At 38.4% G+C, this 26,258-nt stretch overlaps 1 protein-coding gene across 3 annotated transcripts in view; it reads left to right on the forward strand.

The window, feature by feature from the left end:
* The first annotated feature begins 524 nt into the window (after nucleotides 1–524).
* Nucleotides 525–26,258, forward strand: part of CCDC93 (coiled-coil domain containing 93) — a 31,759-nt gene continuing 6,025 nt past the window's right edge. The window contains exons 1-19 of one of the 3 annotated variants that reach the window (XM_039730375.1): nucleotides 525–724; nucleotides 1,687–1,800; nucleotides 3,492–3,586; nucleotides 6,064–6,175; nucleotides 8,628–8,726; nucleotides 9,789–9,845; nucleotides 11,918–12,018; nucleotides 13,092–13,131; nucleotides 14,008–14,100; nucleotides 14,563–14,613; nucleotides 15,597–15,683; nucleotides 17,970–18,086; nucleotides 19,660–19,722; nucleotides 19,904–19,977; nucleotides 20,540–20,621; nucleotides 20,957–21,028; nucleotides 22,088–22,159; nucleotides 22,424–22,532; nucleotides 25,059–25,141. In XM_039730375.1, coding sequence (XP_039586309.1) covers nucleotides 683–724; nucleotides 1,687–1,800; nucleotides 3,492–3,586; nucleotides 6,064–6,175; nucleotides 8,628–8,726; nucleotides 9,789–9,845; nucleotides 11,918–12,018; nucleotides 13,092–13,131; nucleotides 14,008–14,100; nucleotides 14,563–14,613; nucleotides 15,597–15,683; nucleotides 17,970–18,086; nucleotides 19,660–19,722; nucleotides 19,904–19,977; nucleotides 20,540–20,621; nucleotides 20,957–21,028; nucleotides 22,088–22,159; nucleotides 22,424–22,532; nucleotides 25,059–25,141 — 1,563 coding nt within the window. In that variant the 5' untranslated portion in view covers nucleotides 525–682. Of the gene's footprint in view, nucleotides 725–845; nucleotides 1,345–1,686; nucleotides 1,801–3,491; nucleotides 3,587–6,063; nucleotides 6,176–8,627; nucleotides 8,727–9,788; nucleotides 9,846–11,917; nucleotides 12,019–13,091; nucleotides 13,132–14,007; nucleotides 14,101–14,562; nucleotides 14,614–15,596; nucleotides 15,684–17,969; nucleotides 18,087–19,659; nucleotides 19,723–19,903; nucleotides 19,978–20,539; nucleotides 20,622–20,956; nucleotides 21,029–22,087; nucleotides 22,160–22,423; nucleotides 22,533–25,058; nucleotides 25,142–26,258 lie in introns of those variants that run through there. The other 2 variants (XR_005629991.1, XM_039730502.1) reach the window with 2 other exon arrangements.

Genomic DNA, 26,258 nt, shown 5'->3' on the forward strand with positions numbered 1-26,258 from the left:
CCCTGGAAGTCTGGAAATGGCCCTTGATGCCAAGGTCCAGTTTACATGGTGGTGTCCGATGTTGGACCTGCTGATCTCAGAGGTATTTTCCAACCTAATGGGTTCAGTGCTTCTGTGACCTGTGTGCAAAGGAGAACAAACAGAATTAAACCCCACTTCAGCTCTTAGGTCACCAAAGGAAACACGGCTGGCAATGAGAAGTGTCAGCGCCCAGTGCGGCATGAGCGGCAGTGAGGCGCCTCGCAGTCCGAACACTCAGTAACTTGTCCTCCATGCTGGCGGGAGGCCTCAGGACCCCTTGCAAAAGGGAAAAAAGGAGAAAACAGCGGCGGGCGCAGAGCAGCGCAGCGGAAGCGCCGGGGCGCGCGGGAAGGAGCCGCGCTCTGAGGGCCGCGGGCACGGGGGCACCCGGGGGCGCCCCCAAGGGCGCAGCCCGCGGGCGGGGCCGCGGCCGTTGAGCTCCGCGCAGCCAGTCAGTCACATGAGCCGCCGCCCTCATTCCCCGGCACCCCTCGGCCGCGAATGGCACGGCCCGGATGCGCTTGTACGCAAGGAGGGTGCGGGCGAACCATTGAGCGGGGGCGGGGGAACCCGGCAGCCGCCGGCCGGGAACACCCCTTCGCCGGGGCGCTGCGGCGGCGGGGAGCGGACGTGACAGCGGCGCGGCCGGCGGCGGAGGGCGATGGGGGTCCCGCGGGGACAGGAGCGCCAGGCCCCGCAGGAGGTACCGGAGCCGCGTCTCTCCCAGCCCCCCGTGCCCCGGGCGCTGCCGAGGCGCGGCCGCTGTTCCTCCGGCCCCGCCGCAGCGGGATCCCCGCCTGCTCCTTGCCCCGGTCCCCGGCCCGGGCGGGCAGCGCGGGGTCGGTGCCGGGCGCGGGCCGGGCGCGGGGAGGCCTGCGGGGCTGCCGGCAGCGCTGTGCGGGTCACCTTCCTTCGGTGCAGCATCGCCTGCCCGTGCCCCCGCTGCGAGCCCGGCTCGCCGCGTTCCCGTGGGAGCGAGCGGAGACCGCAGGGCGCCCGGAGGGATGGAGGTGGGAAGGGAGTGCAGGTGTGGAGCCCTGTGACCGGCTCTCCGGCCTAGGGCCGGCGTGCTGGGAGCTCCGTGCCTCCGGGAAATGCCCGCAGCTGTGGGGATTCATCCTGCAAGGTGGGGACAAAAGCCCTGGTGAGGCTTCGGAGCGCTGGGGCTGGCCGGGCTGCCCGGCACAGTTCACTTCTGTCACTGCCGTGCCTTGAAATTGCCTTGCCCAAAAAGTGGAAATCCGTGTGAGCGTCTCCTCCTGTTTCTGTAGAAGGATTAGAGGAGCGTGTCCTGGTTTCGGCTGGGATAGAGGTTAAATTGAGGTGTGTGAGTTTATGAACCCTGAAATTGAGAGAAATGTGTGAAATGGAGAATAGATTAACTGGTTTATGGCAGTAGGACAATCTTAGTAGCTAGAGGCAAGCAGTGGACCAGGAGTTTGAACAGCAAAAGCAGATTAAAGTATTTAACTGGGTGAAAATATGTGATGTTAAGTCCGTGTACAAATGTGTTCCCTGTTTTTTTAACGTCTTTCGAATTAACAACCAAGTTGCTAATGGAAGGCAGGTTTCCCCTGATATGTGGTCTGTGCCAAGGCTTGGAAAATGCTCATTCTTCAAATGAATGAGAAAAACTGAATTAGTGTTTTGTTGTTTGTTTGTCAGGTTGAAACAAGAGAAGATGAGGAACAAAACATCAAGTTGACTGAAATCTTGGAACTGTTGGTGGCTGCTGGGTATTTTCGAGCAAGAATCAAGGGGTTATCACCCTTTGACAAGGTGAGGCCATGACGATATTTTAAACCCCTCTTTTAAGCATGAGTGCCTTATATGTTTTGCTGGTTTGCTTAGCAATTCTGGGTGACTTTATATGACAGTTGCAACCTGTGAAGTTTCCCTGTGTGAATAATTCTGCAAATGACCTAGTTTTAGGCAGACAGGACCTCCTTGGTCTTGAAAGACAGTTTTGTGCAGCAAGGCCTCTTTTAGAGGAGACAATTGGATGCAAACTAACTGCTGTGTGCTTTTTTTGGGTGCTATGGCCCGTGCCAGAGTTGTGTACAGGGAAATTTCCTCTCTCTCCCAACAGCAGTTAGAATAGCCAGTCTTTGGATACTTGGAGTCTTTGGATACTTGGAGATAACATGGTGATTTTTGAAACAACACTGATGAGAAATGAGGAAGTGTCTGTGTAAGAATGGAACAGTTAGCCTGGTGAGATTATTTTGGGGCTGTTTTTACATATCTTTAGAATGTCATATTTGTTAACCTTTCATTGTCCTAGACAGGAAGAGTGTGATGCTAACAGTGAGCAAAGTTCAGGTTGAAGAGAGATTTCTGAATTGTTTTAATGCTGACTCTGTGAGAAATTCCTCAACCAAGGTTTGAAAACACAGAACTACAGCAACCTTGAAATGGATTCTTCTGTTTTCTGCTGTCTCTTTGATCATAGCACAGCCTCACTTTGCAATGCAATTTTATTTTATTCAAACTCCTTGGTATTGCTAACACTTGCTGCTCAGGAGTCTATGCTCACAGAGTCGTTTCAAAGAGACTGCTGTAGGTTGTAACATTGTTGCATTTATGTGTAGAAATCACTTATAGTTACTTAAATACAATTGCAAAGTTACCATTTCATGACAGGGCCCAACCTCACCAAAATGAGCCGTGCTACTGAAAGTGATCACATGCTGATGCAAAAGGGAGATGTAGGTTATCAAAGAGGGGATATGAGAGGGGGAATATGTCAGAAACCTTGTTAGAAACCAAGGTTCCTAATTTGCTGTGTGGTGATGGCAAGTTATTCCACATTTTAATCCCCTTTTCTCTTCTTTGCCTTTGCATACATTTAGGTTATCTTGCACATGTTTATGCAAGGTTGTCTTTAAATATTTGTGTAAAGTTGATGAAATGGCTCAGGAGTTTAAATATGCCCATGTCAGAATAGGGCCTGAAATAGAGAATTCTGCAGAGCTGGGGATTTCCATTGCTGTGCTGATACTGTGTCTAGCACTTTGTGTTGCAAGCAAGACATAATAGTAGCAAAGATGTATATAAAAGGTAAATATAAGACTGCAGTAATTATGATCCTTGATAAAACTTTGATATGGTCACTTTTTAGAGGTTATGGCATTTAACATACTGTTGTGTTTTATCCATTTGTTGGTTGATTTGGTTTTCTTTTTTCAATCTGAGAGCTGTTTCAAAACTAATATAAAAAGCTAAGAGAGGAATTTAGATTGTCAATAACTGCTGGGTTGGTTTCTGTCTTCTTGTACACATGTATTGTGTATAGTATTGTATGTAGTTGGTATGGTTATGTTATCTGAGTCTGTGTTAGAGCAGAGAGGATACTGAGGATGGTGAGATCACTGAGATGTAGTTTCTAAAATAAATAAAGCCTGGAAGATGTATTTGGGTTTACCTCTTCAGTTTAAATGGCCCTGACCCTGCTGTTGCTCCTTTGCCAGGTGGTGGGAGGCATGACGTGGTGTATCACTACCTGCAGCTTTGATATCGACGTGGATTTGTTATTTCAGGAAAACTCTACTATTGGTCAAAAAATGTAAGTTGATTAAATGAAAAGTGGGGGATTTTTCTTCTTAGAAAATCAGAAGTGGGTGGGGAGGGGGAAGTTACCTGCCGTGTTTCTAAGAAGGAGTGTTGGTTCAAATTTCCTGCTTTTGAGGACTGCCTGTTTACAAAACATTGCACAGGTTTCTGGGTTTCTCAGACTGTAGTTCCACAAATTCTAAATCCAGAAAGAATTATTTCAAAAAAGGCAGGGCTCTTCCCTTTGGGCTGCCATGTTCTTATATCCCTACTAAGCACTGAAAGCATTTGTGTGGCTCCACACTGAACTGAATTAGGAACTGATCCAAATTAAAACCTACAAAAAAAACCCCAAAAAACCAAAACCCATTAAAAAAAAAGAAAATAGTTTTAACATGAATGAATTCCTGGATCCAGTTCTCTGTGCAGCTGTACAGATGCTTGTGCTGGCACAAGGGGATGTTGCAGAGGCCAAAGCAAAGGGCAGAGGGAGACCACGCTGCTGGAAGCTGGAGTGCAACATTAGAAGACCTTCCCTGAGTTCCCTGTGTCTGCAGTTCTGCTGTGTAAATAACCTCTGACTCCCTTTTATGGTTCTGGGTTAGAATTGTAGGCATCAGCAAACAGACTTTAAAGCAAGTTGCCAAAATAGTTACCTGCCCCATACTGAGGAGGAGGATTTCCTTCCTCAGGGTGACCCAATGGGAACATTTTGTTTTGGTTCATTTCTTATGCATGGAATTTGCTCATAAGCCAGCTAATTCCTGTGCCAGGGAGGTTATAGACATTGTTTATGCTGGGAAAGGGAACACATTCTAAACTCCACTATTTCTTTATGTGTGTCTGTGATAAAAGAGCCATAATTAAAATTTTTGGGAAATAAGTTTAGTCTGATAAATTACAATGGCATGAAGAGACTTAGTTACTTGGTGCAGTTAAAAAGAACATCTTTCTGTGTTTTCTTGAAAGTCATAGAGCATTGGCAAGGCTTTTCAAAAGAAATATTTGTAGATATTGCAATTGCATTTGGAGACACTCAAATCATTATAGATAACTAACTACATAAAGTATTGCTGAGTACAAAGAATTAAGTAGAGACTTGGAATTATAATGGTAATGGTAGTTTTTTGTCTGTGTCATATCTTTAAGAACAACAGGGTAGGAAATGGTTGTTCCCAAAATGTTCTGTTATTTTTCCAGCTGACTGGATGCAAAACTGGCAAAACAAAAACCAGGCTCCTCTCCCAAAACAGCAACAATGATTTATTTGTAAACCTAAAGTGTTCAGAACATCGGAGGAGCATAGGCTGTTTTGATGTCCATGTAATGTTTGTGTTGGTAGAGGCTCAGGGCTTCTGTGGTGTTTTCAAGATAAAGAAAAGTTAAGCTGTGCTTTCTCAGTATTATTCCAAAGTGATGGTGTTACACCATTGTGATGTTATTTAATTGCTGGGCTCAAATAAAAATGGAAGCATACATTAGGAGAGGATCTTGCATCTATTGGATAAATAATTTTTGTTTTAATTGCATTTGCTTTGATTGTGCTTCACTTCCCTTTAGGAAGTAAAGTGTTTCAAGCTCTATTCCCTGATTTTGGTCCCTCTCTCATATCTCTTGATCCCCTTTTGTTCTTCCAGGATCTTAGTTGTCCTTTTGGACAGTCCTAAAGTATCAGTAGGTCAGTACTGGACCAGTTCATTTTTTTACTTTCATGGGGAAATAGCTTTGGTTTTCAAAGTAAGGTTCTCATCCTCAGTGGTTACACCTGCTTTAAAAATGTACTTGCCAACACTGACAGCAAAAAAAAAAAAATTCTTACCCTAAAATTAGGTATTCAGTGGAAACAGGATGAATTTCTTGCAGATGGATCCCTTGTGGCAGGGTAATCCTTCCACTTAACCAGCTCTTACTGAGCTCTAGAATGAGATTGCTGCCAGCAAATTCAATTTCAGTCACTTGAAAAGTATGTGAAGTGCACTGTGTATTTAGCTTTTAAGTGCAGTAGGTATTTAAATTCAAAAAGTTTCAGGAGTAACATCAATATTTATTTTGAGAGTTCTGCTAAATAAAATTTTAAGTCCTTACATTTGCTTCTGGACTTCCTTGGAGAGCACATCTCTTACTTAAAGTTCTTAAAGCTACTGTCTCTTCATGTTGGGTGTACTCTATAACATGCAAAGGTGTTCATAGGTGTATCTTATATGGGTATTTTATCTGTCCAGACATGCAGATCTTGAAATTTTCTGTAGTAGTTAAATGAATTTCCAAGGAAGGAGCCTGTAAGTGGGGCTTAATCACCTCTTCACAGACTGATGATATAAACAGTGCCTGTAAAAGCTGTTTTGTAGATGAGTTGGATTGCTTTTCATTATATATAGTGGAAGGTACTACAGGAAATCTTTGAACTACTGTGTTTTCAAACATAATCTATAATTTACAAAAGAAAATTGTAGCATATATACATCTGTCTTTTTGTTGTTTTTATAATAGTGCCTTAACTGAAAAAATCGTGTCAGTATTACCAAAAATGAAGTGTCCACATCGTTTGGAACCACATCAGATCCAGGGACTGGATTTCATTCATATATTTCCTGTTGTACAGGTAATAATTTCATGGTATATTGATATTTTGCTGAAAAAGGCCATAAAACTTGCATAAAAAATAGAACAAAGCTTTGAATTATTGTTTGGCTCTTTATTTAACTTCAGAATAAATAAGCATAGAGAAGTAGTTTGAATTAATGTTTTTAAAGAATGAAGTAACATTGTGGAAGATAGAATTTTAAAATATTGTTTGATCCACATTTAGAAGGTAAACAAAACAAACTCTCTGAATTCTTTGCAGTGGAGTCAGATTGTGCCTATTGTGGAATGCCTCCTTAAAGAAACCTAAGTTTAATCTTGTTGTGGAATCTGATAGTCTGCTTTGGCAAGCTAGGAAATAGAACAAATACCTTCCAGACTGTGTTTAAGTTTATGGAGAAAGTGATGCAGATAGACCTTGAATCAGAAGGATATGAATAAGGCAGAAGTCATTGGGGTCATTCCTTTAAGCATAATTCATCCTTATTTCCTATCACTTAAAACCTGTGTTCTGACAAGTGATCCTCTTACTATGTATTTGTTGAGCACCACTAACTCAACATATGCCTCCTCCTCAAGTTTATTAAGATTTAAGGTAACACTTGATGTGTTCCAGTTACGTGTGGTATTTTGAGAATCCTTGGCATTTTTTTTTTTCCTTTCATCTGCACACAGAAAGGTATCTTTGACTGATAGGGAAAATGAAGACTGTTAAGCAAGCTTCTTTTCCATTAAATATCTCCTTACCTCATGCCTGTGAAGGAATTTAGCAAGCAAGAAGAATCTAAATTTCAGTCTGTAAGAAGTGGGGAAAACTTCCTGGTGCTCTTTCCTCTTATCTTCCAGTTGGAAAATCCTAAGGAAAACCACACTTAACAGCACTCCACATGAAACATGCTGTGGTGTGTGCTACTCTTACACAGCTTTCAGGCTGTGATGATGCTGCTTAAAGTGGAAAGTTTGTGTCTTGCTAATGTTTTTGTTTCTGAACCCTTATTTCCTACACAGAAAAAAAAAATTAAAAATTCAACCCAGTTGAGTTTCTGGTCCTGGTCACTTGATGGCAATGAATGGTTACATTTATTAAACACTAGGCTTGTTTCATAGGAAATACATTCCTCCTCCTGTAAAAGCAGTAGCACTAGGTGTTCATTTCTCTCACCTGCTTTATCCCAATCCTGGTTTGGGATATTAATTCTGGAAAGGAGAAATATTAATTCTAAACAGGGAGGAACTCTGCTTCTGGATCTCTCCAAGAGCAGTGACTCAGTATTTGTAGCTGGCCAGTAGGTGGTAGAGCTGACCCATACAAGTCTTTTTTGATGGGCTTGGTTTTTGGTATGTAGAGGATCTTGGTTTAAAAATTGTGGCTTTCTGCCAGGTCCCTGTGAAGTTCTGCCTGCTCCATATACTGCAAGTTCCTCATTTCATCCCAGACAAGACAGACTTTCAAGAAAACTTGTTGGTGTCACCAGAATACTGTGTTCTGAAACAGACCATGCAAAATATAAAATGCTGACTACACCATGTAGGAATTATGTATTTGATAATGGCACTTTATTCAATGCCCTGTTAAAATCAAGATTCCACTTGCTATCTGTAACTCTCAAATCACTTTTCAAATACTTGCTCTTAAGTCTGACATTGTGTCCCATTAGCTCTAGCACTGTGCAAGAATTTTGATGGATCCTTCCCTACAGGAAGAAATTAGGCTAAGTTGGCTCACTGCCATAGACTGTAGCAGAACTTTAAAAAAACTTTTAAAAATCTAACAAATATTCCATTGGGCAGAAATGTCTTTGTTCTTCCTAATAAATTCTGCATATGATCACAGGCAAAAGTATGTACACAGTCTTGTGTTGAGATGTTCTTGGTAATTAATATTCTTCATTTTCATGTGTTGTTGTCATCATGTTCCCCTCACTTTCCAGGGGTTCATGGTTATAGCACAGCAAACAGTTGTTGGTTCAAACTTGGATCCCACAACTGATCTCATCTCTTCTGTGACCTCCTGCACAGGCTGTCAACAGTCTGCAAGATTTATCTTCTCTAACATTGTTTAAAATGTACTTCAGTATTTTGTGGCTTTTTGTGTGGTCTTATAAATGTCAGAAGAAGCCTTTTTTCTTGCACAGGCATGTGGTTCTTCATGAGCACTTCATAGGCTTGAAGATCTGTCTGTTCCTGGTGGAGCTGTAGTCTTTTAAACCAGTGAGTGATCTACAGTAGGAGAATTTCATACAAGAAACATATGCACAAAAGAAAAAGAAATGTTTATAAAGTAGTAAATACTGACACATTTTTTTAGGGTTAGGCCAAAGAGTTGCCACGTTTACAAATAAATCACATGCTCTTGTTTCCATGCTTAAAAATGTGCTTTTAGCTTTTATCATGTATTAAAAAATTAGGCAGAGCTTGGTTCTTGCTGCTGTTATTCTTTTGTTTTCAGCTAATACAATTTTTTTTTTCAGTGGCTGGTAAAACGTGCAATAGAAACAAGGGAAGAAATGGGAGATTATGTCCGTTCTTACTCTATATCACAGTTTCAAAAAACTCACAGACTGCCAGAGGTAAGATCAAGGCATTTCTTGTTTCTGTTATGTGTCAGATCTTCAGCTGAAGTACCAGCCTCACAGCTCTGAAATCTGCACACTTTACCAGAGTAAAGTGCCATTGTTTTGTGAGTGAGTGTTAAAGGAATCCCCTACAAATTTATCTGGAAAAACATTGAAGCGTTATTGTGACAGAAATTTTGTAGATTCTGGTTAACTTTTGCCCAATGATTGCCTTAGTTTTTCTGCCATATTTGGTATTTTTGTGTTATTCTAACTGTTCAGAAACACCCAGCATGTTGTGGAGAGGCTAATGTAGCTAATGAGAACTAATATGCTGTTAATACTCTATAATTTGGGGTTTCTTTCAGAGTGCTGAAAGGCAGATCTTGTCTTTCTGTATCCAAACCCCAAAATGTGTTCTTGAAAACTAGATTTGTAAAAAACTTCATTCAATAACTGAACTGCTCTTCTGCAATGAGATGAAGTTTCCTTGGTAGAGGAGGAGACATTGAATGAGCTTGGATATGTGCCTGTAGTGCAAAGGCATCAGTTCTGTTCTTACGTATCACAAGATAATTCCATTTTTAACATCTACTACCCAAGTGTTGTCCCTTAGTAACAGGATTAAAGGTACATGTCCTTAGTATTGGGATAGACAGATTTTATTAACTTGGGGTGGTTTTGATTTTGATTTTTTTTTTTATTATCTTTAATGCTTAGAAACTAAACAGTAGAGGAAACTTCCCTTTTCCACATCAAGTCTTTCTCAGCTTCATTTCTTAATAGTGTATTAAAGATTGGAGATCCCAGTAGTGGGCTGGGACTGCTTTTGTGTCAGGTACTGCCTGACACAAAAGCAGCCAGGCTGTTGGTCTGAGCACAGTTTTGATGACCTCTCTCCCATCTGAAGACAGAAGCCAGTACTTGTCTTGTTACAGCAAAAAATTACTAACATTTCACCAAATCATTGGGCAACTCAGAAACTGTTTGACAGCTTTGTTTCACAGAATCATTAGAATGTTTGAAATTTAGTCTCTATTCCTGGCATTTTTAATTACCTCCACTGATGTCTTTCAGGATGATGAATTCATGCAAAGAAAAGAGAAGGCACTCAAAACGGTTACTGATATCTTTGTAAGTATGTTAGATTTCCTTTTTTTTATGGCCAAGTGAGTGGTTTAGTAATTAAACGCAGGTGGTTAATTCTGGATTAATTGGGTTTTCTCATGAGAAGATCCCAATTAAGTTACATGTTGATCTTTGTACTTGAGACAGGTCTCAAATGCCAATATATCACATTGATAGGTGTGCACTGTATGAGGAGATAAACCATATCCACTGCCTGCACAGGCTGTGTGGAATCCCACACAATCAAACAGAAGTCACAGGGTAGCTTACAGACTGTTAAACCCTCAGCAGACTTAAATGTGTGTTTGAAGCTATCAGCAGTTGTGCTGTTTGTCTTGAAATTAGTTAATGTGGTGATGATCTCCATTATCTGCATTTCAGAACTTGACTTTTTCACTTGTAATTAACAATGAAAGTAAACATCCTACTTCAGGAATGTTTTCTTCAAGTAGCAGATGTTGGTTAGCAAAGGTGGTCTCACCTGTGTTCTCCCTGTTTACATGCACATCTAACTTGGCTAAATTGTTTGCATATATTTTTTGAACTTGTTCATCAATGCTACAGAGAGGTAAAACAGTAAAATACCTAGGCTCTCTCACTCTCATACCTGAATTCAGCTGTCTGGCTGACAGCTGGAGTTTCTGTTGTTGCTTTCTAATTTCCTCTTTGCTTGGGACCATCAATTCACCATTTCTGACTCACAGTAGTTTGCTACTGCTTTGGGGGTTTTTGGACCATCTTGATAAATTCCAGGGCAGTATTTGCCAAAAGAGGAGAAATCTGGGTTTGCTTTGAAGGGGACATTTTCAAGGCTCTTCAATTGAATGTGTAACCCTGCTCTCCTGAGAAAATCACTTTTTTTTCAGACAGCTCTAGCCAGGCACCCTGAGCTCTTCATGCACAGATGAGATGCTCAGTGCTGGTGTAAGGTGCCACATGAGAGGCTGTGTGATGGGCCAGACAAGTCACCTTACTCTCTTGTCAGGTTTTGGAGAGAGGTAGTTGGTTTTCTGTACAAATGACCTGAGTGCTGCTGAGCCTGCTACATGTGGTTGAATTACAGCAAGTGTTTGTAAAATAACATTGCAGTGAAAGTCTCCAGGTGATGACCAATGTAACTCCTTTGTTAATTTATTTGAATAATTGTCCTTGCTTTGAAAATTTCAATTACAGTTTCTAAAGTGTTGTTCCCCATGTTTTGATTGGGTTTTTTAATTACAATGAGTCTTTTATTCCAACTAGAAACACTTACCTTTCCAGTGAGACCTGTATTCTGTTTTACATGTCAGCTCACCCTCTATCAATTTGTACCTGTTTGAAATCTCCACTTGGGATTACATCTTTGAAAAAGATGGAAAGCCATTTCAGCAGTGTTATGGTGTAGGAATTGTTTGTTGAAAATAATAGTTTGTGTGGTATGGAAAGCCAGATTTAAGAAGAGATGTTCTCCCTTTTGTTTTTAAATTGGAAGCAGCCCTATCAGTACAAAATAGTAATTGTGAATTCTTGTTTTATTTGATGGGCTGTTGATGAGCTATTGGATTACACTTGGATAGCGGGAGAAAAAAGTCATTTTACTACCAAACTTCTTGAGACTTTTTTTCCCCTTAAATTGTAATAAAATCTGTTTTAATTCCATTGTAACCTGTGATCATTGAATAGATAATAATTGCATTTAATTATCTAATCAGAGTTTAAAAATAGGATTAACTCACAAAGAAGGTAACAATATTCTAGACACTGGCATTAGCAAAATAATTTTAATAGATATTGAGTGTTTTACTTTTTATTGTTCTTTCAAACATGACAGAAGAGGTGGTTGAGACATTGTTTAATGTTAAACAGTCATTTATAATGTTTTTTAAACTTAGAAAATTTCTATAGCAAATTGCTTAGAAATTAATTCAGTAAGGTTTTATAATGTAATTCTAAAGAGAGAAAGTGAAGGATGTTTATTTGGGTAAGTATATTGAATTGGAAAGCAAACAGAGTGTATATCACTTTAGATGACAATTCCTCATTTATTTTTCTATAAAAAAACCCTTTTACAAGCTCTGAACTCATTCACTGTCTTGCAGGAGGTTTACAAACCCCAGAGAAAATACAAACGTCAGACAGGAGCTGAGGAACTGCTGGATGAGGAATCAAAGGTTCATGCTACACTTCTGGAATATGGCAGGTGAAAGGCTTCACTTAGCTCTCTCTGGGTTTTATAGTATTACAAGCAGTACAGATGAAATTTGGATAGTGGTAGGGTTTTTCCTACTACGTCAGAATTTAGCTATTTCAGATTTTCTCCTGTTTGGTTTCAGATTTTGTGTCCTTATCCTGTAAGTTCTCTGGGGACTGGACAGTCCTCATATTTGTGAACCATATTTTGTGCAATGGGAGACCAGGTTTTATGCTCCTTCTGGGGTGTGTTTTTTTTATAAAAACATCTTAAATACATCATCCTTCCAGCTAGTGCATATCAGTCAGTGTTAGGTTTTTGCAAGCAATCCACTGAAAATTTGGTGGAAAAGGACCTGCAGTAGCTGTTGCTTTTCTTGTTCTCATGTGGTTGCTGAATCATGGTTGAATGTTTTGTCTTCTCACCTTGCTGCAAACTTTCATTCAGAGACAAAGTTACCAAGGCTTTCAATTTTCCATTATCTCTGAAAGTCCCTCTGGTTTACTGAGAGCTCTCCAAACACATAAAAATAAAGTTACAGAGCTTCTATTTCTAGTTTCTAGTTTCTATTTCCAGTTTTCTTTTCACAGTTTAGAAGTAAGGACATCTTGTCTGTTGTCTGAGCTCTTAATACTTAACAAGTGCCGCTTACATCTGAATTCCATTTTGTGTCTTCTGGGGCTTCTTTTCCCCCAAAGCCATAGATATTTTGATTTTTTTTTTGTCTCACTGTTTTGAGTACTTTCCTTTTAACATGGACTGTAGTGTAATAGCTCAGGATTAACTTTCAAATGGGAGGAGGACATTGCCTTTTCCTCTCATGAGCTCTACATGACAGTGTTTTATGGAAAGTTAAAATTTGCAAATCTTGATGGGAGGAATATGGAATAATCAGATAATGGATCTGAAACCATTCTGTAAATATGCTCCAGTACCTGCTTATTTAATTTACTTGAAACATTTCAAAACTAATTTGGTCCTGTCTCTTGGTTCATATCTTACATTGAAAATTGATAAAAACTTAATATATTTGTGGAAGTCATAAACAATATTTTTCCTTCATGTTACTATTGTTCTTTTAGGAGATATGGATTTAGCAGACAAGCAGGAAAAACAGAACAGGTAAAAAATATACTAATTTAAAATGCTTAAATTGTGGGAAGAACTGCATTGAAGTGTTGGTTCCTGTCAAATCCTAAAAGCATACAGCAGAATAGACAGCTAGAACTTCTACTATTAACAGATTTTAAAAATAGCTAACTGCAATTAAAAATCTGCATGCCATGAAAGGTGTAATTAATTACTCTTTTTAAAGGATTTCCTTCTTCTCTGCTCACAGATCACATTTTGTAAACAATTTTTTTGTTTAGAAGAACGAAGGTTTGTTTTGGTTTGACTTTTACTGTTAGATAATGACATATCTTGTCTGTTTAGTATCTTTTAACTGAGTGTTCCATAATGTGATCATTAAAGGGTCTTTATTTTTAAAGAACCATTCAACTTGGTAAGAAATATTGTAGACGTTTATTACAAAACACTTTGTTTAATGTGATAGAGAAACCTGTACATAAATAAAATTATAAATAAATCATTGTTCTTCTTCAAAATTAGCATCCTTGCTGTGCTTTTGATGATTGCGGCATCTTAAAATGTCCATAAAATGCAGGGTACCTGTAGTTTTGTTATTTCAGTGCAGATGTTAATTTGGCTATAAGTTTTTATTACAGAGTTAATGAAGGTAATGCATTAAACACGTATGGACCCAACAATACTTTGAGTAGATTAAAGGCGCTCTTCTTCATTATCTCAATATTCCACATACAAATGTCACATTTAAGTTTTTATAAATGGAGATATTTGGAGGATGAGGATGTTCCAGTAGCTGAAATGTGTTCATATAAACACAACAGCTACATTCCAGTTTTCTGCTTGATGTCTTTCTTAACACTTTATAATATTGGAACTAGTTATAATAATGTCTCAATTTTTCTTTAAAAGGCTGAGGATAAAAAAGCAGTGCTACCTCCAGGGCTTGCAGCAGCAGGGAAATCTGAGCCTTGTGATGAAGATGATCTTCAGGCAGCTGAAGAGGTGAGCCCCAGACACAGTAGGGATGGGAGTTACTAACCTGGGGGAGAGCAGCAATTTTCACTGCCCAGTTGTTCTCCAAAAGAAGGAAAATTTCCATGGTTAGTTGAAGTGAGAGTGCTTCCCAAAGAAGAATACAGAGTCTGAAATTGATGCACAAAAGTAATGCTTGTTGGTGTTTAACACCCAAAACGTCTTTTTTATTTCTTGAATCTGATCATTTTTTTAAAAGGTTGATTTTTGGTTGACAGTGGGAGGTGAATAGTCTGAGTGAAAGTTTACTGTTACAAGAAATTTTCCTTACATTGAGTCACTTTAGCCACCTCTTCTTTTCACAGAGGGCCCTGTTGCATGTTTTAAAACACACACTATATGATACTGATTATATGTATGTGTCCCTGGCAGAAAGATAACAAAATGATGGAAGTTAAATTGTTGTGTATAATTCTTCATGTTTTGCTGTAGCTTCGCATTAAAACTCTGATGACTGGAATGGCTGCAATGGCAACAGAAGAGGTCAGTAGTATTTAAAACAGATACAGCTTTCTTTAAATTATGGTTAATTGTGGTAATGATTCTTAAAATCAGGCTGCTGATTCAGGTCTGAAGTCATGGAATGACTGTGTTTAAATTTTCATAAGAGTGCATAAAAATGGTTGAATTAGGAAGACAGTAAATTTTACAGGGCTAATTAGTTCATCATTTGCCTTGAAATGATAATGACAATATAAATAAATGCCTATTTTAAATGGTTTCTACAAGAATTTCTGGGGAAAGACATTACTCTGCAGTTACCCAAGATGCACTATCTTACTTTATTCATCTTGTGAAATTATTCAGAAGATTACTGGGGAGAGTGCTGGAAAACTGCCTTTCAAGGTTCTTTTCAAAGCACTTATAAATACAACAACATTAGTCTAAGAGACAGAAAATACTGGATATCTATCTTCTTTTCTTAATTTCTTCGTTGTGTTTAATGATCTAATGGAACTTGTAGTCTGTTCTTTGATTTCTGGGTGAAAGGACTGGAAATAAGCTCAGTTGTTAAACATTGTTTCTGTTTATGCTGGAGTCATGAAAGGAAAGGTAATAATTAGTCTAGTCTCAGTTAGCTGACATGCTTTCTACTGAAATCCACTGTAGAATTCAGTTCTGTTTGAAAACTGGTTTTATACATACATGCAGTTTAAAGGTGAATTCTTGCACATGCCTGCATGCTTAGAGGTTTATTAAGCAAATGCAAAATTCAGTATAAAGAATAAAAATTTAGTTTCTGAAATATGAATAAAAATTTGCTAAAAGGATTTAAGTGAGACATTTCTATCAGCAAAATGAGGTTTGGGGGTAAAATGTTTCCTGGACTTTTCTTATGATTAGGGATTTTTACTCATTGTGCAAATTTCTGTTTAAAATTAGAACTTATTGGAAATTATCATGTAAAAATACAGGCAGTTCCAAAGCTCCAAGCATCAAATTGTATTTTCTTGATACAATTGCAGGGCAAACTGACAGCAAGCACAGTTGGCCAGATTGTTGGGCTCCAGTCAGATGAGATCAAGCAAATTGTGTCTGAATATGCTGAGAAGGTAAGTGTGTTACCTGAGTGGGTTTAACACTGTGGTGTTTGATAGATTTTTAATTTAGGCTTTAAGCTGCCAACTTCATTGCCATGATTCTCTTGAAACACTATTTAATACATGCTGTGGGCAGCAGCACAGGCAGAGTTCAGAGTTAAACATACCCAGGCTTTTGGTGTGAATAGTGCATATCCCTAAATTACATTTGTGACAAATTTGGGTTTAAGCACCTGCCTAAATGCTTTCATGGATGAAGAGGGGCCTGAGTTGTACCTATTCAAACTAGAGGCCTAAATTCTTGATATGCTTTAAAATGTTCAGTGTTAAGCACAGAAATGCAGTTCTGTGGGCCTGCTCAGAGAAAAGTCTAGGCCTCCTCCACTCAGATTTCCAGATGTTGGCACTGGACTCCAGTTCCCAGCCATGCCCTGGATCTCAAGTTTTGAATCTCATCTCATCAAACTCAAACCTTTGTTGCTTTGAGAAGTCAAAGCAATTAAATGTGTGTGTTTGCTCCAGTTACTGTGTTCAGCTGTGATTGTTTTTTGCAGTAATGTGAAAAGAAAATCTGGCTCTCCAAGCAATTAATGCGTCCAATACATCACTGCCAGATATGAGTTATAGGTCGCTCTTACTTGTCCAATAGTCTTCTCATATTTCTTCCTTTTTGTTGACATATTTGAGGTATGGAGCTTTCCCATTCTGGAGATAAACCCTATAGCTCAACAGCAAATTCTTGGCTTTTCTTTATTATAAAAGATTGGAAGAACAGAAGCCCAAGGGTCATATTTCAATGTTACATTTCTTCTGTTCTGAGAGAAGGGAGCAGGACCTTGACTATAGTTGAGCTATGATTAATACTCTGAAAAGTAAGAACTGATTCAAGTCAAACCAAAAATAGATCACTTTTCAAATCTATGGGATGTGATAAAAAAATAGAATTTCTGTGCACGTATGCATGCACCAGGAAGAGAATTAAGGATGTTATCAAAGAGTTTACTGAAGCATCAGCAATGTTTGGATATAATGCTAATAGTCTTAGCCCCTGGTAACTGTACATAGCCTGAGAAACACAGCAGTCTTTATTTGTTTACCAGAGTCTTACTAGAATCCACAAGCCCAGTAAAGATACCTGACAAGCCAAATGCGAGGTCTGGGCCAGGACCTTTCTTACAAGAGGCATTTTTGCAGAAGATCAATGCTTAGAATTTTCTGCATTTGCCCCTCCATTCTTTTGCCATGTTAACCGGCTGAGTGAACTGGAGGAAGGATTGTATTGTTGTTCCTCACCTTTTGAAAATACCGGCAGAAAATTATTAATGAGTAGCAAATTGATCATCTTTAAACAGAGACATTAGTGGTGGTTCTTTCCCATTTTCCAAAAGCAAGATGTAAAGTTCACTTCTTGAAATATGATCCACTCTTTTTTTTTAATGCCAAAGCTGTACTACATGAATTTTTACTATTTCTGCAAACATTAGTCTCAGACTGGTTTAGCTCATGTTTCTTTCTCTTGCATTTCCATTTTTCTCCCTTTGTATCTTATGCATGTAAGAGGCTAAATCTGTGGTGAGAAGGATAAGGTTTTGGAATGCATAACATGATGAAGGAATGTGATTTGACTAAATGGTGAGAGGATTAAGTAAGAGTGAGTGTATATTTGTTAAGTAGTTCAGGGTCACAGGTGTTGCTTAGAGTAATTTCTTCCTTTCCTAACAACAAAAGCAAAGAAAGCTTCTGAATTGTTGGGTTCAGCCATCAGAATTGGTCTTTTCTTGCTGTGGATGTAAAAACATAACAAATCATTAAGCTGCTCTTCAATATGAATTACATAGAAAATGTAGAGGAGGAAGACAGGCTTATTTTCATTTAAAAGTTAAGCTGCTTACCCATCTGCCTGGAGTGGAACCAGGAGCAAATAGGAGTGAAGAGTATATCACACTTCTTGTAGCATGTTAGCTGATTGTAGCAGTTGTCAGCATTTGGTAATTATTCAAAAAGCACTTAGTATTGAAGTCTTTGACAGACTATAAATTAGCACTTGAGGTACGTGAAAATTAACTGATTTTCTAGTGAAATATTGGAAAATGGATTAAGTGAAAAAAGAAGTCTGAGTGCATGAAGCAAATTACAAAAACAGATGGATGCAAGTATCAAAGTGAAGACTTTCAAAAGGTACAAATAATTTTTAGGCAAATAATCCCTTAGAGATCAAGATGTCACTGGTTTTTAGTGAGTCTTTTGTCTACTGCAAATATACAATTTCTATTCTAAATGTTGTTATTGGTTTTTCAGCAATCTGAGCTTTCCGCTGAGGAGCGACCAGAAAGGCTCGGAGCTGCCCAGCAGCACAGAAGGAAGGTGGCATCTCTCAACAAGCAGATTTTGCAGAAAACCAAACTCCTCGAAGAGGTAAGTATTGTGTGTGTAGGAAAGAAGAAAACATTGATAAAAGTGGTTGATCACAAAGTTTTTGCCATCCAGAAAATACCTGCAAGCTACCTTCTCCACCAGCAGTTTGTCATGCTGAGCACTGATTTCTCTGAATGTCATGCTTGCATTGCCCTTGGATTGTGAGAACAGGTTGTGTTCTTGGGGCACTTAGCTCAGCCTTAATTTTGGGAAGCACCATTTTGCCATTTTAACAGTTGAGGGCCCTTTAATTCTGTGCAGCTTGTTTTCAGTACATAACAATCTCAGTGCTGTTTTTATATGGGGAAAAAATGTACTGACAGCTGTAAGCCAAATATAATCCTTTTATCACTTTACTAAAGTAAGAATTTCCTGGCTGAATTTCATTTACCACTTGCCAAAATCAGCTTTTGAAATCAGTGACAGTCAAGAACCCGGTCTTTTAAAAAATATTTTTGGAGTTCTGCTTCAATACTGCAATAAGTTTTGGCAAGATTTCTCAAAACTAACAATTCATGTCAGTTTTCATGAGATGTAGACTGCAGACTTAAATTTTTTTCAGTTACTTAGAATAAAATTTATTGGTGAATTATTGGTGAAAAATTATGAAAAACAATAACAAAGCTTTATTTTTATAAATTTGGCTGTGGAAAGAGAAGAGTGGAGCATTGAGTCACAGCTCTATCCTGTGAACAGCAAACTAAAGCAGCATGAAAGGAAGTGGAACTGTGCTACATGTGCATTTTCTGTTTGCTCACTTTTGCTCCACTTTTGTAAACCATGTCCTGTTTTGTTATTACTATTTGCAATCTTATCTTAAATCATGAGCAATTTAAAGGATGTTCTTCTAAAATTAGCCTCTGTAAATTAATTGACAAGTGAAATATCTAATATTTGTTTATAATACATGTTGTTGTCACTATTTGCAATCTTACCTTAAATCATGAGGAATTTAAAGAAGGATGTTTTTTTCTAAAATTAGCCTCCATAAATTAATTGACAAGTGAAATATCTAATATTTGTTTATAATACATGTTTTGCTCACTGCCTTACTAGACTTTTCATAGTTACTCAGAAAAAAAACATAAAGCAGCTTGGTTATTTGGTGTGGAAGTGTCTGTGGTTTGGTGCCATGGTGCTTCTGTGCAAGTCTTGAATTGCCCTGACTTATTTGGAGAAGTATAAAATGGGACTCATTCTTAGCTTGGTGTGAAACTAGGCCAGTACAACCAGGCTAGAAAAGTTTGAGCAGTTTGGCAGAGATTCTGTCCAATAAGTCACCATTCTGTTGGCCTCTATTTTGGAAAAGCTGTTGTTTATTCTGGGACTTTATACACCTAAAGGATCAGGTGGTAAATGTTTGCTATTAGTAATTAAATATTCAGTCAGAATTCTTGCACTCAGATGCAGGAGTAGCTGACAGGAAAAGACAGTGTTTGTTATGCTTGGCCTGCTGTTTGACAGACAACCATTATGAGCAGCTCAAATATTCTCTGTTCTCCATTACAGGTGTAATTAGTGTGAATATAGATCCAACAGATCCAACTCTTTTTTTTTTTCTCTTTTGTAACAGTTGCAAGCTAAGTGTGCTGATCTGCAGGCAAAGTGTACCAAAGCAAAAAAGACATTAGCAGAGGTAATCTTGGGTTTTTTCTGTGTTGTTTGTAGCTGAAACTTTTTTGAGTAATTTTGTTTGTGAAGGGATATATTAAACACTGAAGGTGTTTGCCAGCTTAACTCACTGATCTCATAGTGTGGGAAACTCAATTTATTATCAATCAATTTAGTATCAATATATTATTAATTGTAACCCTTAGGTTAAGAGTTACAGTGAAAAGCTGGACAAGGAATTGGCAGCCTTAGAAACAATAGAATCCCAAGCAGATTCTAGGTAAGTTTCTTCCTTTGTTATCTTTGAAATTCTGAAAAATGATGGTTTTAAAATGAATCATTCAGTGTTTCTTGGTTTGTCAGCCTTAACAAATAACTAAAATTTAAAAATTAAATTATTCTCCAGCGTGCTTTCCAGAGACAGGGAAATACTGCAATAGGATTCAGTCAGAATGAAAAGTGTCAGTCTGTAGTTCAAAATAATTGTAGGTGTTTAAAGCAGAAGAGCCCTAGACACATCTGACAAGTAGATGAGGCATTCTTGATTTATTTTGTTCGTATTTGAAGCCTTCATCTCACATAAATGAAGTAGAAGTCTCTCAAAACTTTCACAATAATGAGGTTAAAACATAACAAAGCCATCAGAAAATGCAGTGTAACACTCCATAATGCTCCATCTTTATTTTGACCTTGATATATCAGTGCTGATATTTGGTTTTAATTTACCCAGGTTTTATTGTAAATTTATTTAGAACTAAGCTTGTTTTAATATATGTTAATTCTCAATCTGTTTAAATTAGAAACTAAAACTCTAACATAGCTTACTGGATCTTCAAATTTAGCATATTACAGAGTCTGCGAGCACTGGTGGCCATGAATGAAAACCTAAAAAGCCAGGAGCAAGAGTTCAAAGCACATTGTAGGGTAAGTTCCAGTGTCTCCTAGAAGGATTCATTTAAAACTTGGTAAATAAGTACTTTCCTGGTGTGTTGTTGTGCTGTGTGTGCCTGTCTGTTGTCTGTCCCACACCTCCAGGTACTGCTAACTCCAGGTTTATATCCTTTATAGAAGGATCTGAGTTGGTGTGGCCTTCCTTAATACCCTTAAGCAGGGAATGCTGTTTAATCTTCCAAATTTAAATATTATGTATTTGTTCAATTCTGAAATTTTGTTAGAAGTTGTGTTGTCAAGATCCTTCCCTCCCCTCTTAAGAGAAGAGGTCTAAGTTTAAAAAAAATCAACTTCTGTTTGTTTTAAAGGAAGAAATGGAGAGACTACAACAAAATATTGAGATGTTGAAAGCCGAAGCAGCAGAAGATGGGGAGGAACAGGTAATAGCAAAAGTCCAAGTTCCAATTTTCAAATTGCATTTGGATTGTTTGTTTAAGTCCTGACTTCTGGAACATTCTTGTAAGCCTTAAAGTATCTGCTGGAATGTTTAAAAAGCTCTGTAAAGCCACAGTTCAGGCTGATAATCCTAAAAATACAGGACTCTGCAAACAACAACAGCATTATCTGTTCTTTTTGCAGAATCCATGGGGCTCTGCTCGTAGATGCCTTTTACTTCTTTGTAGTACCAGAGAAGAATCTCTGTGCATATCTCTGACAGAAACATGTCTTCCTCAGAAAGAATGTCTGGTTTGGTTGTTTTTTTCTTAGAAGTGGGGTTATCTGAAGGATGAAAGCATGAGCTTTCAGTGGCTCAGTGCACTGCATGCAGTGAGCAGCTGTCAGAAGTTAGACTTTAACACAAGTGCATCCAGACTGATGGCAATGAATAATGAATGAACAGAAAAGGAAAAGCTTCAATGACTTTATTTTCAGTGGGTAAACATTTGATGCATTCATACCTCTGGAACAAGGAAGATTACAACTTCCATGATGCTGCTGTCCTCCTCAACACAGCATGAAAAAATTTAAAGTTCAAGTTGAAATCTTAAATTTTTTAGCAAGAAGTAGTTAGCTTGAAGTTCACACTGCAGGAAGTTTAGACCACATTTTGGAGGGTTTATGTTCTGTTCAGGTGCCTTGTTTATTCTTAACCCCACCACCGAATCAAAGTATAAGCACTCAGACAAGGGGTACTGACAATCTTTGGATTTGTATCTTCATTTAAAGTGTGACTGGTGTAAAGCAGTGCAAAAGCTGTTGATAGCTCTTAAAAATATCAAAGCTAAAAACCATCTAAATGCCTTTGTTTAGAGTAAATGATGTCAGGCTTTTAATACAGATAATGAATTATTATTTAAAAAACCCACAAACATATGCTGGTGATATTGTGGGAGCCAAAGGTAGGCAAAACCAGAAAACAAAGCAAATCTGCCCATTTTTGCACTGCAGCTCTCATATGTTACTGTAATACACAATTGTTTTGGGTTCTCAACTTCCAGGAGCCAAATAAGATTATAGAACAGCAGTACAAAGCTGAGAAAGAGAAACTTCAAAAGATCCGCCTGCTACTGGTGAGTTACTCTTTGTGTCCTTACTTGTACAAAATTGCTGATGTTTGTCCTATCTTGTAGCTTCTAATTCTTTGTCTTGTTGTTCTAATTTTAACAAGTGTTTGTCACAAATCAATTGCCAAAAAAATAATTGGATCCTCAGCCAAAGCTTTTTGTTTTTAAAATCAATTATTTAATAACAAAGTATTGCTGGGGGGGTTTCATCCATTTTAAGAAGAGAACAAGAAGAGGCTTTGTTTTCTCCCCTCCTAACTTTCTATTCAGGCACGAAGAAACAGAGAAATAGCCATTTTACAGCGCAAGATTGATGAAGTACCCAGCCGAGCTGAGCTCACACAGTATCAGAAGAGATTTATTGAACTTTACAGTCAGGGTATGTATATCAAGCAGGACCATCCTGCTGAAGGCTAAAGCCCTGAAAGGAGGGCAGTTGCATTTTAAGCATATGGCATGTAACAACAGCACCTACTCATTTGGTGGTATTTTAAAGGGTTTTGGTATTCATGTTGCACATCATATTTTCGAGGTTTTATAAGCTGGGCTTTAAGAATCTTCCTGAGGGTGAAACTTGGTGCACAAGATCTCTGGACAAAATTTTGTCTGCAGCAGGTTCTGTCATGTAGGTTAATGGACAGTATGTTCTGAAAGTCCTTAATTCACCATTTACAAATGAGGTTGCTGTAAGTTTGAATCGTGTTTAATTAATTTGCCTTACCATTAGATTGCTTTTATTGTTTCTACTGACATGACATAACTGGTTCTGAACCAATCTATGTCAAGAACTACAAAGTAAAAACCAATCCTCTTGAGGGGATTGGCTTCTTTCATTTTTAATTGACACAATCCTGCTATATCTTGGTAGGAGAAGAATAGAAATTGTCTTTAGCTGTTATGATCAGAAATTATAAAATTGGAAAAGGTGCAAATGGAATAAAATTTCAAAGTTGTTCCATTAAACTGATAGCAGACCAGTATGCTTACTGGTGTATATTTAACTGGATTGAGTGCTAGCATAAGAAAACCTAGCTAATGATTCAGAGGCATTCTGCATTTATTAATATATGTGTGAAGCAAGCTCTGGAAGGGTGAGCAGTTCCAAACTGGTTATCTGAGTGGGATCCAAATCCCCTGCCCTGGGGAGGCACCTCCAGTGGCACAGTTCTGTGCTGTCCTCCACGTGTATTGTCCAAATACATGGAATAGATGTGAGTACAAGTCCAGTACTTCTTCCTCCCTCTTTGCTGTGCCATGCAGTTTATTTAATCAAGTCCAGCTATAAAGAACTTTGTTGTTTTTCCTTAAAATTTCCACACATTCTCTGTCATGTCTAATTCTCTGTCATGTCTGGTCAGAGCTACCTGCTCAAAAGATGGAGCTTCCTTTATACCTGAAGTACAGAGAGACTAGCATCAAAGAGACTTGGGCAGCTTTGGGTGTGGATTTAAGATGCTTTGAATTTTATGGGACTTTGTTTCCTAAAGTATAAAGTGTGAGTAGTATCTCAGGATAACACACTGCTCAGTTGTGGTTGGGAGCCTGATTGCACAGGCTAAGCTTCTAGAGAAATGAGCTGGAAATCTCTAGCAAGTTTTTCTGTGAATTATTGTGTTTTTAGAGGTACTTAGAGGCTTTTAATTTATCCAGATTCAGGTTATCTTCAGTTGCCAAAACATGTTTTTTTTGAACTTTGCTTCAAGGGGTTAGACAGGACAATCTTCAGCAGTAACTTCAAACCTTAGTGATTTTGTGATTTTTGTACCAGTATCCTTTTGAGTTACAATATTCAGTGTTTTGGTTTTGACCTGAGTCTCTTCCATTGAAAATGTTTAAGAGAATCAATGAGCCAATTGGTTCCCTCTTCCTCATGTCCCTTTGTTTTACCCTGCATGGGTTCTGGTGTGTGCCCATAAGGCTCCTTAAGTTGGCACAACTTTCCAACACAGGTGAAATCTTGAAAGGTTTTCTGAGTTGTTTTGTGGAATCCACTCATGAAAGACTTGTGACTGCCAGAGCTGCTGGAAGAGCAGAAGGAGGTGCATGAAGGAAATGGTTTGGGAAAGGCCTCTTTCATTTGGCAGCAGTTCTGCAAATCCCAGACTAATGAGCAAGATTTCACCAAGGTTTATAATTTTTAACCCATACATTTTTTCCAACTTGTGGTTTCTATCCAGACTTACTTTTGCTGCCTGTTGAACTCTTTCCTTGGGAGTCACAAATATACTGGGTTTCCTTAGGCATCAAAGAACTAAAGGCTAGAGGAACATTCAGCAGATTTGAGTGTCATCCTGTAGGCCCAATGGGAAGGCATGTCTGAGCCTCGCCTTCCCAGCTGAGCTCTGACCAACATCTGCTGTAACCATCTAAACCAGAAAGTATTAATTCTATCACCACACATAGATTATAAAAATAAAAATACTGTAAAACAGCAAAAGCTCTGTTGGACATCTTGCACATGTATAGCTTGACATTTATAGTCTAATGCACTTTTTCCCCCACACAGTACTACCAAGATTATCTGCTCTTCCCTGTCCCTGCTGAGGCTGTGCCCCTCCAACAGCCCAGGCAAGGCCACTTGAGCACAGCAGCCTGGGTGGTGGCAGGTACAGGTGGGAAGGAAGCACAAACAAGCAGCTGGTGGTGCCAACAGGGGTTGGCAGAAAGGGCTGTCAGCAGTTGGGGTTTTATTTAGACACTGAGCTGTGTTGTTCTTGTAAGAGATTATAGCTGGAACCCTGCTGAGAGAAACTCTGGAAGGATGTTCCCTCTGCATGTACATTACTGACGGTGTTCCATTGTTGATAGTGGAAAATATGTTATAGAAAGCCTACAGAGTATTTTTACAGATTCCTTTTTACCTCATATTCTTTTATTATTCTACCCCTTTTTTTTTTGTTTGTAGTCTCAGCAACTCACAAAGAAACGAAGCAGTTTTTTACTCTTTATAATACGCTGGATGATAAGAAAGTATATTTGGAAAAGGAGGTAAGAAAATATTACTATTTTCCAAGTATTCAGTCTTTGGGGAAGGAAATAAAAAGTTTTTGCTTGGATTTCTCCATATTCAGTCCTGTCAGAGTAGAGTTACTGATCTTTGTAAACAAAAATGGAACAACAGATTCATAAGAATATTTATTGAAGGGCAGTGGAGGGGCAATGGTCTGTATTGTAAAACAATTGCTGTTAGTACAGATGTTTGAACACTCACTGTGCTCTTGAAACCTGAGTAACATTTGATCAGCAAATATCTTTGTAATCATAGCACTAAATTACCCTTTTTTCTCTTTTTAGTCGATACCTTTTATTTTGAACTCAGACCACAGCAAATTCCAGCTGCTGTCAGCAACATCAGATTTAGTTCTCAGGGTTTGAGCTGCCTACATTGAATTTGCTGGTGATTTTACTGGGTCAGAAGAGTAGTTTTCATAAAAGAATGGGGTTTTTTCCCTCCTCTTTCCCATCTCATGTAGAGTTCCCTTCTTTTTTGGGCCTGAATGATGTCAGTCTTCCTTTTTTGCAAGTGTTTGATTTCAGTAAAGATGGAGAAATAGGAGGAAACAAGAGGAAATAAAAATTACGACTGTACTTTTAAAATACAAAATGTTTTGATACCTCAGGTTTTCCTGTTTGTTCTAATAAAATAAGAACAGATTAGTGAGTTTTGCATTATATAGATACATTTCTTTAGTTTGTGAGACAAGCAGTGGTCAAATTTCTGGCTATGTAAAGACACTTTTTCAGTGTCCTTTCACATCATGTTTTGGAGATCATGTGCAACCATTTCCTTCCCTTAAGCAGCTGATTCTAATCCACATTAGGGAGTTTTCATTTTTTCCATTCAGAAAAGTCATATACCATATTTAAAAAAATGCATGAAGTACAAGCTATATTACTTAACATTACTTTAACTTCTTCCCTACATTAGCATTTAATGCAGATTTATTTGTTGGAGGTTTTGTTTTATTCTTGGTTTGGTTTTTTTGAGGGCAGACCTGAAAATTTAAACATTATAGAGAGACTGGTTTTGAAATGGGGGCATAAAAAGCAGATTATAGAGAAAATAGAAACAGAATGCAGAACAGATTTACTTCACTGTTGTATA

The sequence above is a fragment of the Passer montanus genome, unplaced genomic scaffold, assembly GCF_014805655.1.
Source record: "Passer montanus isolate IOZ18808 unplaced genomic scaffold, ASM1480565v1 scaffold1, whole genome shotgun sequence".
In the NCBI taxonomy this organism is placed as follows: Eukaryota; Metazoa; Chordata; class Aves; order Passeriformes; family Passeridae; genus Passer; species Passer montanus.